The sequence below is a fragment of the Pipistrellus kuhlii genome, unplaced genomic scaffold (assembly GCF_014108245.1).
Source record: "Pipistrellus kuhlii isolate mPipKuh1 unplaced genomic scaffold, mPipKuh1.p scaffold_m20_p_11, whole genome shotgun sequence".
Classification (NCBI taxonomy): domain Eukaryota; kingdom Metazoa; phylum Chordata; class Mammalia; order Chiroptera; family Vespertilionidae; genus Pipistrellus; species Pipistrellus kuhlii.
The window spans coordinates 15,741,147-15,753,620 of record NW_023425416.1 but is presented as its reverse complement, the minus strand read 5'-3'; the positions used below and the strand labels follow the sequence as shown (position 1 = coordinate 15,753,620).

Sequence of the window (12,474 nt, the reverse complement as noted above, 5' to 3'; positions counted from 1 at the left end):
ACTTGCCTATTCTGGGTATTATATATGAATGGAATCGTATACTAGGTGGCCTTCTGTGTCTGCCTTCGCTTAGGATAATGTTTTCAAAGTTCATTGTGCATTTTATTTTTATGGCTGGACATTATTTTACTGTATGGATACACCACATTTTGCTTACCCATTCATCATCAGTTGGGCATTTTGGTTGCTTCCACCTTACAGCTATTGGGAATAGTGTTGCTATGAACATCCATGTTACTAGTTGTTTGTATACCTGTTTTTAATTCTTTGGGGTATAAACCTAAAAGTGGAATTGATGGGTCTTTCGGTAGTTCTATATTTAACTTTTTAAAAATATATATTTTTTATTGATTTCAGAGCAGAAGGGAGAGGTATAATAAGAGAGATAGAAACATCAATTTTGAGAAAGAGTCATTGATCAGCTGTCTCCTGCATAACCCACACTAGGGATTGAGCCCCCCAACCTGGGCATGTGCCCTGACCAGGAATCAAACCATGATCTCATGGTTCATAGGTTGACATTGAACCTCTGAGCCGTGCAGACCAAGCCACATTTAATTTTTTGAGAAATTGCCAAACTGCTTTACACAAAGGCTGCATTATTTTACTTCACCACCAGCAACTTATGGGGATTCCAATTTCTTCATATCCTCACCAACACTTGCTATTTTCTGCATTCTTTTGATAATAGCCATCATAATGGGTATAAAGTGATATCTCATTGTGGTTTTGATTTACATTTGCCTATTGACTAATGATGTTGTACATTTTTCTCATGGGCTTTTTGGCCATTTATTTGTCTGTTTTCTTTGGTGAAATGTCTACTCAAGTCCTTTACCACTTTTGGTGGTTTGTTTATTTGTTGTTGAGCTATAAGAATTCTTTATATATTCCAAAGTAACCCTATTATTTGACATTTGATGCCATGGGGTGAGGGGTTTATTTGAGGAGGAATCTGGAAGGGGGTTGGACGGAATCCCAGGGTGTTGGTGTGGCTTGCCCACTGATATGAGGAGCTGATGGTTCTTAGACTTCTGATACATAAATTGACAGAGAATGTACCAGTGAAGAACTCTCAGAAGTCTCTGATAAGGAAGCAAATAAATTCAGAACTGGTCTTGCTGTCTATGGCCTACACATGACATATCCTGGGAGGGAGCTCTGATCATCGGAAAGTCACAATGTAAATGCCTTTCCCAAGAAGAGGCAACCAATAACTGGGTGTCTGTGTGGCCCTCCTGTCCTATCAGGGAGAGTGCATCAAAAAGTTTGAGGGCCGCCGAAACCGGTTTGGCTCAATGGATAGAGCATCGGCTTGGGGACTGAAAGGTCCGGGGTTTGATTCCGGTCAAGGGCATGTACCTTGGTTGTGAGCATATCCCCAGGAGGAGGTGTGCAAGAGGCAGCTGGTCGATGACTCTCTCTCATTGATGTTTCTAACTCTCTATCTCTCTCCCTTCCTCTCTGTACAAAAATCAATAAAATATATTTTAAAAAAAGAAAAAAGAAATATGAACTGGAACTAGGGAAGATAAAATAGAAATTAAACCAAAACTAACAAAACTGAAAATGAATCTACTAAGACTTGGTTCAAGCCCTCTGAATTACATGAGGTTTTTTTTAAAAATATGTTTTTATTTATTTATTTTTTTAGAGAGATAGAGGAAAGGAAAGGGAGAGATAGAAACATCAATGAGAGAGAAACATCAACATCAACTGGCTACCTCTTCACACCTGGATAATGTGTCCTGACCGTGACCCTTTGATGCATGGGACAACATTCTAACCAACTGAGCCACATGGCCAGGGTGAAGATTTTAATCTAAGCTTAAAACAAAATGTGGCTCAGATGGTTCCCCTACCTTCCTCCCCTCTCTAAAAGATAAACTACGGAAAAAAAAAACACACAAAAAAAACAGGATTGGCAGAGTTTCCTCCTATATTTGAAAACAACTGATTGAAATCTAAGCAAAGTAACACGCATGCAATTTGATTCCCATATCATCCCCGTACAGCTGTTTTTATCCTCTGTAAGACAGTCAGACAATCAGAGATCAGTTAGATTTGGGCTTGCTGACAGAATGCCTGCAGGAGATTTTATGTTCGACAATGAGGCCTGGTGGGTCAGTGCATGGCACAGAGAAACATGGCAGCAGAGGAGCAGTATCAAGACCATCAGAACTTCCAGCCTTCCTCACGTGCATAAATATTTAAATTAAGCCATGTGATAAAGGGAACAAGAAGAAAAACTCAGATGGAAAAACATATACAAAAGTGAAAGGCTGTAACTATTACCTGGGCCAAAGAGAAAATGTACAGCCCCCAGTGAGGCAGCCACAGCACGAGCGAAGCTGTCAGTACACTCTTGAGGATTACCGACAGGCTCTCAGCAATCACCTGCAAACACGTGGTGAAGAGTGTTACTTAAAACATTATTAAAAACTATTTTAAAAGATGCAAAGAAATGACAAACAGAAAATCTGGGCCAACGGGGCTGAGGCATGTGGCTGGACATAGATAGTTTTGGTAATGTCCTAACTGCAATGGGTGGCAGGTTCAGGGATCTCCAGTATGTTATCATGCTTTAAGATTTACATGTATGTTATAGACATTCTTTTGTACATATCAAGTTATATATTTTAAAAGGTAAAAAGGTAATATAAGTATATAACTAAAAATATAATTAACTGGAAAACCTTTAGAGTCCTCTTAAATTCTTATCTAAACAAAAACCTTCCTGATTAATAAACCTGTTTTTTCATTAATAGCATAATAGAAGTAAACTTCAGCTCAGCCTTCCTGCCAAATTTCAAGTGAATGAACTAAATTTATGATAGTACCTTTCGAGATGCAAGTCTGAAAAATATCATTCTCTACTATAAAGGTATTTTTTTAAAAAAACAAAAAACATTCTTTCCCTTATTCTTTGCATTTCCCATTCACAGCAGAAGGCATACTGACCTTGAGCTTGACAAACATCTGTGCTTGTGCCAAGACCCAGAAGGGCTCTCCCAGAAGTTCCACCACAGCTGAGAGACCAAACACCACCACTCCAGTTCCATAGTGGGGGACGACATTAGGATCAGGCACTTCAAGCAACCGTAACCAGACCCAGCCCAGGAACAAGGACCAAAACACACCCAGAGGGACTCTAAAAATGGGGGGAAATGTTTTTTAATAGGCTAAGCATAAAAACATAAATATATTTTACAATAGTGATGCTGTCCTGGTTGGTGTTCTCAGTGGTCAGAGCATTGGCCCAAGCACCAAAGGGTCTCAGGTTTGATTCCAGGTCAAGGGCACATACCTGGATTGCAGGTTCAATCCCTAACCCATCAGGGAGCATGAAGGAGGCAATCAATTTATGTTTTTCTCTCTATCTCCTCCCTCCCTTCCACTCAATTAATGGAAAAAAAATATCCTCAGGTGTCCTAGCCAACTTGGCTCAGTGGATAGAGCATCAGCCTGCCGACTCAAGAGTCCAAGGTTCGATTCCAGCCAAGGACACAAGCCTGGGTTGCAGGCTCAATCCCCAGTGGGGGTCATGCAGGAGGCAGCCGATCAATGATTCTCTCTAATCATTGATGTTTCTATCTCTCTCTCCTTCTCCCTTCCTCTCTAAAATCAATAAAGAAATATATTTTAAATATATATATATATCCTCAGATGAGGATTAACAAACAAACAAACAAAAATAGTAGCACTGAACAGAAAAGAAATATAGTTATAAGCATAAAAAAAGCCAATTCTTATTAAGACACTTACTACATGCCAGGTATTATGATTCACCCCCTTTGTCTCACTGATCTCATAGTGATCCTATCATTATCGCTCTCTTCTTTAAAAAAATATATTTTTTTTACAGAGTGGAAGGGAGAGAGATAGAGAGTTAGAAACATTGATGGATAAAAGAAAAACATTGATCAACTGCCTCCTGCACAACCCTTACTAGGGATGTGGCTGCAAGCAAGGTACATGCCCTTGACCAGAATCAAACTTGGGACCCTTCAGTCTGCAGGCCGATGCTCTATCTACTGAGCCAAACCAGTTAGGGCCTATCAGTATCTTTCTTAAATAATGAGACAACTAAGGTGAACAAAACTGTGAACAGCTAGTGCAGGGCGGAAGCAGGGCCCAATTCTGATCTAATGCCAGGCTACACTCCTATCTATCCACTGTGTTACAGTGACTCCAAAAGCAAAATTCGCCCAAAGTGTGTGCCTGTTGTTCCTACAAGACAGTATACGGCTGGCACTGACACCCAAATGACCACTAGTGCAGCGCGCAGTATCCCTTCCCGTGGGTACCACAGGGCGCTCACATATGACTGGGTAGTTAGGTCATTCCGCTAACAAAATGAAAACCTACCAGCCTTATGATAGTCTTTTCCATGAGGCAACGGGAGTTATGCAAGAGCAGCATTGGGAAACAACCTCAACCACCAGCCCTCCCTGCAGGGATTTAACTGCAGAAAAGCTATTACCATTGTTCGCTAATGTACTTGATCTTCAAGAAAATTCTAAAAGGCTCAGAACTGGAATCAACATAACAAAATTGAAGAACGATATAATGAAACTCCTAAGAGGCTTTCAAAAAATACTAAGGCTAAGTGGTTGTTAAAAACTCAGAAAATACCACAGGGGGGAAAGATCAGGAATAAAAAAGATGGCCCAGGCTTGGGGGGGTGGCTGTGGGGGGCAAATTGGGGATCAGGAACAGCAGAAACAGCCTCCAGAAAGGGTAGAGCCAGGGCTGGAAATCTGGCCCAGAAGCCCCTGCCTGGAGTCTCTTCCTGGCTCCAGGTCACCGGAAGGAAAACAGCAGGTGCCAGGTCCCCAGAAACCCACTGCAAAACCAAGGCTTTGGCTGTTTAACCGTCAAACTACTGCTGTTTAACTTGTGATATCTGTTACCTTTGCCTTTGAAACTGTCTCCTGACAAGCAAAGCACAACTCACGTTAGCCACAGGAGGTTGATGGTCTGGCGCCAGTCTCGCTGGGTGCTCCCGCTCAGACACGCTCTCCGGAAGGCCTCTCTGGCCAGGAAGATGGTGGTCGAGTAAAGCAGCGTCAGCCTGTGAAGGGAACGCAGATCGTCATAAGGTCTCTAGTTTTTTTATAGAGAGAATTTCTGAGATTTTTACCAGCAACTGGGATGAAAAAAGTGTTGGTCATATGTCACTGGTGGTGATGAGGAAGACAGTTTTCACAGGACTTCTCACTGTCTCACCCACTCAGACAACGAAGTGAGGATCCAATTCTGGAATACCCGCATGTGTGCCTGCAAGGTTATGCCTGGGGTAGGAACTGCCCCAGTGGCCTCCAAAGCGCGCGGGCTTTGTGGCTATAAGCAGAGGTGTGGCTCTGACCATAAGGAAAAGGACAAGATATGACCCCACCCAGCAAGGGGACCTCTTGGCCACTCTGAGACCGGGGACCCAACGGCCCTTGTGGGAGAAGCTGAGGCTCTACTGAGTGGAGGCTCTGGCCAAGAATCGCAGGACGGCAAAGAGGCTGGCAGCGATGGCAGCGGCCACTGCAGCCAGGTTAGCAAGCTTGCCTGTGCACCCCCTAGGCCGGCAGCACCAAGGCGGACCCTCCTGCACCTTAGTGAGGAGTAGCTGAGGTTTCCCTTCCTCAGCAGGCCGTGCCCACATGCAGCCTGAGTGGGGATAGCCCAGGCTACGGTTTCTGAGGCTGTCCAAGGGTCATCCTGCTCCCCAGGGCTTCTGTCCAACACTGCGGATGAGGAGACAACCATACGTTAAGCAGGGGGCAGGCCAGACAAGGGCTATCCACGCAGGGACCTGCCAATCTGGAGGAGAACAGACGGGGAGAGGCCCAAACTGCTTTCAAGTCTGAGCACCTAAGAGGATTTGGTCTTTTCCTTCCTGCTTTTAAAACCGTATTCCTTACAAGGTAAAGATAAAAATTATGAACAACAAATACATATATCTAGCCGAAACTGGTTTGGCTCAGTGGATAGAGCGTCAGCCTGCAGACTGAAGGGTCCCGGGTTCGATTCCGGTCAAGGGCATGTACCTTGGTTGCAGGCACATCCCAGGTGGGGAGTGTGCAGGAGGCAGCTGGTCGATGTTTCTCTCTCATGGATGTTTCTAACTCTCTATCCCTCTCCCTTCCTCTCACAGAATCAATAAAGGAAAACAAACAAACAAATACATATCTATCAACAAGTGAATCTAAAAACCAAGGGAATAAAAAACCTGATGAACAGTATTAACTGGTGAGTAGAATAGAATCAGGGGCATAGAAAGGGAGTGGACTGACAATTCTCAGGGGGAAAGGGGCATGGGGGATATGGGAAGAGACTGGACAAAAATTGTACACCTATGGATGAGGATAGTGATGGGGAGGTAAGGGCAGAGGGTAGGGTAGGAACCTGGTGGAGGGGAGCTATAGGGGGAAAAAAGAGGAACATCTGTAATAATCTGAACAATAAAGATTTTTAAAAAACACGTATTTCTCAAAGCATGGTTCCGCCCTACTTCCACAATCACCTGAGGAGCTTGTTGAAATGCAGATTCCTGGGCCCTCCTCAGCCCTACCTGGTGCAAAGCTCCCCAGACGATTAGTTTGCCTGTCATTGCTTGAGAACCTTCACTAAGCCTTGAGGACAGAGCCAAGAGCATATGTTTGGTAAATATGAGATGTGAAATGCTGTCTGGGAACATACCGTCTTATCAGGACATGAAGACACACCTGAGAAGCTGAGCTATTCTGCACACTCACATCACTTCAGATACTTTTGTGTCATTTGTGAATACAGACTATGTGTGGGATGTCCTCAAACAGAAAGGAGGAGACGGGAAGAAACACAAAGTCTAAAAAGACAAAGCAAGTCAGCTAAGAGCCGCCATGAAATGAATGACAAGACTCAAGCCCTTATCCCAGCTACCATTTTCCATTATACAATTCACCGTGAGAGAAAATAACCACTGAGGGAAGGAAGGTGACCGTGTGATTACAAAGAACAGCCTCATGATCTGGAGGATGCCTGCTTCCTTTGCCGTCAGCAGGACAAGAACACGGAATTATACCTGAGAAGGGGTTTTGCAGTGAATTACTCCCACTCCTATGCTGGGTTCTCAGAGCAGGCAAACAGGAAGAAGCTGGCTGGGAAATGTGCATTTGGAGGCTGCTAATGGAAAACACTCCATGGGTCCATTAAGAGCAACATCCCCCGCTCATTCCCCCAGCAGCACGCTCCTCCTCAGCCACTGCTAAAAACCCTGCGACTCCAGTAAACTTCCTTGCGTCTAAGATCCGAGGGTGACAGGCAGGCAGGCACAGAGGAAAACCTGACAAGGGATGTGAGCTGTGGACGGTGCCAGGGTGCATCCCTTTCTTACCTTACATTCACTATGCCAACGATTTCCTTGGACAGAAAGCGAAGAATAAATGCATTCAAGGCAAAGGTGATCAATCGAAACAACACCTACAGAAAAAGAAGAAAAAAAGACGTAAGAATGAATTAGGTTGGGAGGGTTCACTTTGCTGAGATGAAAAGAATGCGGCTGCTCTTCCTAACGTAATGACACGCAGCCCCCTTGCCATGGAGACCCTTTCCAGAACACTCATCCTGTCTGTGTTTCTTCCCACAGTGGCATTCCTTGGCATCTCCTGGCACACCTAGGCAGTGGTCAAAGGGCCCTCAGTAAACCCTAGTTTACTGATGAGAAGAGGGAGGCCTCTACCCACTCAGGGGATTCCCTTGGGTACAAAGTCAGGCGCTCCAGGAGGCGGAAAGAGAATTTCAGTTAGTGCTTCCCATTGCCCCTCCTTCCAGCCTGGAGAGAAACAGCAAGTGCTCTGCAAGTGGGAGCCTGCAGGGTAGAGCACACTCACTAGCAATAATGGTGTCTAATTTCTCTTTCTTCTCTGTGCCTACTAGTATCTGGGGATTCTGATAATGACACTCAATCCCTTGGAACTTCAGTTTTCAATTAGAAAACAGAAAAGGCTGTATTTATTTGCTGACTATTTGCCACCTTCCAGAGAGGAGTTAAAATACCTTTTAAATGACAACTCAGTAAGATCATTTATAAGGGGGAGGGGTGGTTGGGAGAGACAAGAGTCTAGCTAACGCCATTTGGAAGGACTATATCAACCCAAGAAAACCACCTTAGTAAAGAATTATTCCCGTGAGACAGAGAAGAACAGGCTGCAATTAAACGAGGTTACTAAATGGGGATGCGGCTGGGGGGCAGGCCTCACTCACTGACTTCCGCTGTGTCCCAGCAGCACCACAGGTGGAACTCAAGTGCACTTGAGACCAAAAGACAAATCGCTTCTCTGTCAAGCGCTCTCCGAGTTACCCAGGAACAGCTGCAATCTTAGTAAATCCAAGTAAGCCAACGAGCCACAGAAGTCCGAAGATCCCCGGGCAAACGTAAGGCCTAAAGGGAGAGCGCAATCTAGCTCCGAAGTGTCACAGAGCGGCAAGGTCTCCAAAGCCGGTATCACAACCTTAACATTTGTGAAGTCAAATGTGGCCTTTTGTGAGTCTGCTGAAAGCTCTGCAGCTCTTCTTTTTTAAAATTTTTAAATATATTTTATTGATTTTTTACAGAGAGGAAGGGAGAGAGATAGAGAGCTAGAAACGTCGATGAGAGAGAAACATCGACCAGCTGCCTCTTGCACACCTCCTACTGGGGATGTGCCCGCAACCAACACACATGCCACTGACCGGAATCGAACCTGGGACCCTTCAGTCCGCAGACCGACGCTCTACCACTGAGCCAAACCGGTTTCGGCTGCAGCTCTTCTAAGAAACATGCAGGTTCGTACAAGGGTAGACAAAAGTAGGTTTACAGTTGTGAGTACACAGAAGTTTATTCCTGTATTATTAATTAACTAAAGGCCCGGTGCACAAAATTTGTGCACAGCAGGGGGATCCCCTCAGTGCAGCCTTCACCTTCTCCAAACCTGGACCCCTTGGGGGATGTCCAACTGCCAGTTTAATCCTGATTCTGAGGACATCCCTCTCAAAATCTGGGACCACTGGTTCCTAACTGCTCAACTGCCTGCCTACCTGATTGCCCCTAACTTACCCCCGTCGGCATGGTCATCCCTACAGTTCCCCCTGCCGACCTGATCATCCCACACAGTCTGCTGTTCAGTCATTTGGTTGCCCCTCACAGCCCTTCCCACCAGCCTGGTCGCCCACACAGCCTGCTGCTCAGATGTTTGGTCGCCCCTCACTGCGCTCTGCCACCAGCCTCCATACACACCAACTCCATACTGTTTTAGAAGTTTGAAGCCAATTTAGAGAGCTGTTAATGGAAAAAAGCATCCAGCCCAATTTCCTTCTCTGCCTATCCCATAGGGTTGATAACAAGGATCAAACAAGACTGTGTAGGTAAAAGCATTTTTGAAAAATGCATACAAATAAAAGGCATTAATACTTTCACTATGGCCAGCTCAGAGTTATGACGGAGAATAAACTCAAATTCTTGCAGATTACAATATAATTGCAAGGCTGCCTCAAGTGTATGCCTTGTAAATTGAAAATAAACATACAAGACTGAATTAAAACACTAAGGTATCTAAAGACTATGGCTATTAAAAAAAAAAAAAACTACATACACAGTTTATATTAACTTCAAAGTCAAAGTTATCCTTATCTAACATACCTAAAAATGCCTCAGGCTTTTCCTTATCTCTTAACTGGACAAAAGTTTGTGTGTGTGTGTGTGTATATATATATATATATTTTTTAAATTATTTTATTGATTTTGTACAGAGAGGAAGGGAGAGAGACAGAGAGTTAGAAACATCGATGAGAGAAAGTCATCGATCAGCTGCCTCTTGCACACCCCCTCCTGGGGATCTGCCTGAAACCAAGGTACATGCCCTTGACCGGAATCGAACCCGGGACCCTTCAGTCCCCAAGCCGATGCTCTATCCATTGAGCCAAACCGGTCCCGGCTTAACTGGACAAAAGTTTGAGCTAATGAAGCTCTAAAGTTGCTCATTCTACCCAGGATTTGCTCACATAGAGGCCCTTCTGAGGAAGTCTCCACTTTGTAAAGGAATTTACAGTTTTAAAAAAGCTCTTTCTTCTCTGTTAATTATTTGACTCTTAAGAGCAACTGGGTGAATAAATGCACCGAAAGCAAGTTAAGACTCAGAGCAAAGTTGACTTGCCCAAAGTCACGATGTCCATTTAAAAAGTTCTAAACCATAACAAAAATAATTAAGTTATTAAGTACTTACAACGTGTCAGGCATACAACAGACATTCCATCTAATCTCCCTAATGATCGAGGAGGTTGCATTATTGTCCTCATTTAAGATGAGGAAACTGATGCTTGAAGAAGTCAAGCAAACTTCCCAAGGGTGGGCATCTAGCAAGTGACAAGACCCAAACTTCGGCCCAAGACTACCTGTTTTCTCCTAGCCTCCACGTGAAACACTGACTCTCTAAAACACATGTGTCAAACACAAGGCCCGCGGGCCAAATCCGTCCCGCCAGGCCTTGCAATGTGGCCTGCACCGCGCTGTCATCACTGCACTCCGCTGCGTTTCCATCACAATGACAGTTTATGACTGTTCAGTAAACCATTCGGCCCGCGATTTAGGCTGGATTCTAGATTTTGGCCCCTTCTCTGATTGAGTTCGACACCCCTACTCTAAAAGAAGGGGGAAGGTGGGTTCAGGACTTTTATGAGAAAGGATTGAATGGCTCAAGTGAGACAGACAGAAATTGAGCCGCTTGACTTAGAATGACCAGCTCCTAGGTTTTAATCTGGCACATATATTATCTGACAGATGATAAATATTAGGCCCAAGAAAAGGAAATGATTGGTTCCAGGTCACAGAGGCAGAAGGTAGACACACCAACATTTACTAAAGGCTTACAAAGAATAACGTGTTAAGTGCAATTATCTGAATAACTTCAATTTAGCCTAATAGCAACCTTATGGGCTAGGTACTATTATTATTATTATTATTGTTGTTGTTGTTGTTGTTGTTATTACTATTATAACCCCCGTTTTCCAAATGAAGAGCTGAGGCTTAGTAAGTGAAGTCACTTGTCCTGGCTCATTCAGCAAGAACTTGGCAGAAGCAGGATTTCAGTCCAGGCCTGCCTGAGCCCAGGTGCCATACTGTCTCTGGCGACTCAGAGGATTTGAGGAATGTGTTTGAGGGTAAGGGGTGAAGCATGGAGAAAAATGAACCCCTTGCCTTAAAACACATTCAGATTATACAGCACCACAAACACGCCGGCGACCTGATCTTTCTCCTGCTGCTGCTATACGGGAACTGCATTTCTCAAAACGAAAGTGGCTTGTTTACACGCTCCCAGCCTGGAGAACGCTGGCTCCCAACTCCGAGCCCAGGAGCCCCATCTCCGCCGCCACCACCTCCGGTCCAGCCCCTCGGCAGCGGGACTGAGTCAGCCCGGGGCAGCGTGGGGGCGGCCGGGCAGAGAGTACCTGCAGGAGGAGACCCGAGGAGGCCAGCCGGGCCGCCTGGCCCAGCACCTCCTGACTGCCCATAGCCAGGCACCCGGGCTGTCAACCAGGAAACGCTGCCGTGCCGTTTCGTCGCGAGAAGATAGCGTCACGGAGCGGCTCGCCCGCTGATTGGTGGCTTAGGGTCGGAAGGCGGGGCGCGGGAAGTGCCGGCCCTGTAAGTGGGCGGGCTGGGGCGCGTCATGTTCCCGCGCCGGTCTCCTCTCCCTTTTGTGCTTGCCTCGCTTTGTGCTTTCTCTGCCTACCCCTGTCTGTACCAAATAAGCTAAGTAGCGTCAACGAAGAAACGTTGTCGAGCAGCTAAAGCCCTTTCGCTGAGGCTCTCCCCTCACCACCCACAGAACACTGAGTCCCCTAACTTCATTAAGAAGATTCTGGCCTTTGGGCCTTTGCCTACAAAATTGCAGCCACGGCCCCTGAGTTAGGCTGGACGGGAATCTATCCAACTTAACAGAGAACGAACTGAAGACCAGAAGTTAAATACAGCGTTTTCACAAGAGTGGTTTTGTGGAGAGAATTGGGCCTTGTTTTTTGATGAGTCTAGTGAGAGACCCTGAGGTGTGAAGTGACTTGTTCCTATCTACACGCCTTGTCCCTGGATGGAGCAGATCCAGGCTCCAGATCCTTAAACTTGCCTTTCTTGCCCGAATGCTACCAGAGCAGAATGGATGGAGAAAGCTTCCTGAAATGTAAGGCACCCAACACACACAGTCAGCTGTTCTGTTGGTTTCTTATCTGCTATGCAGACTCTGGAAACCCAGTCTTCCCCACTATCTTAGGCCTCCTGTGATTTGCCCCCAGCCTACCTTACATAATATAATCACTGCCCTTTCCCAACACACACTAGGCTGTAGCCATCAGGAACCCTTACTGTTTCTCAAGCAGGCCCTGTCTTGTTGGTCTTGACTCCTGCTTCCCTCTCTGCCCAAAGTGCCTTCCTTGATGGTGCCCCCCACCCACCCACTCAGGCCCCATTGC

At 45.5% G+C, this 12,474-nt stretch overlaps 1 protein-coding gene across 6 annotated transcripts in view; it reads right to left on the bottom strand.

The window, feature by feature from the left end:
* RFT1 (RFT1 homolog) overlaps positions 1-11,601 on the bottom strand; it is a 29,648-nt gene extending 18,047 nt beyond the window's left edge. For 3 of the 6 annotated variants that reach the window (XM_036430865.2, XM_036430867.2, XM_045579055.1), the window contains exons 1-5: positions 11,458-11,601; positions 7,370-7,455; positions 4,958-5,074; positions 2,962-3,151; positions 2,296-2,397 (exon numbers count right to left, since the gene is read on the bottom strand). In XM_036430865.2, coding sequence (XP_036286758.1) covers positions 2,296-2,397; positions 2,962-3,151; positions 4,958-5,074; positions 7,370-7,455; positions 11,458-11,520 — 558 coding nt within the window. In that variant the 5' untranslated portion in view covers positions 11,521-11,601. Of the gene's footprint in view, positions 1-2,295; positions 2,398-2,961; positions 3,152-4,913; positions 5,075-7,369; positions 7,456-11,457 lie in introns of all 6 variants that reach the window. The other 3 variants (XM_036430866.2, XM_045579054.1, XM_045579056.1) reach the window with 3 other exon arrangements.
* Between the last annotated feature and the right edge of the window lie 873 nt (positions 11,602-12,474).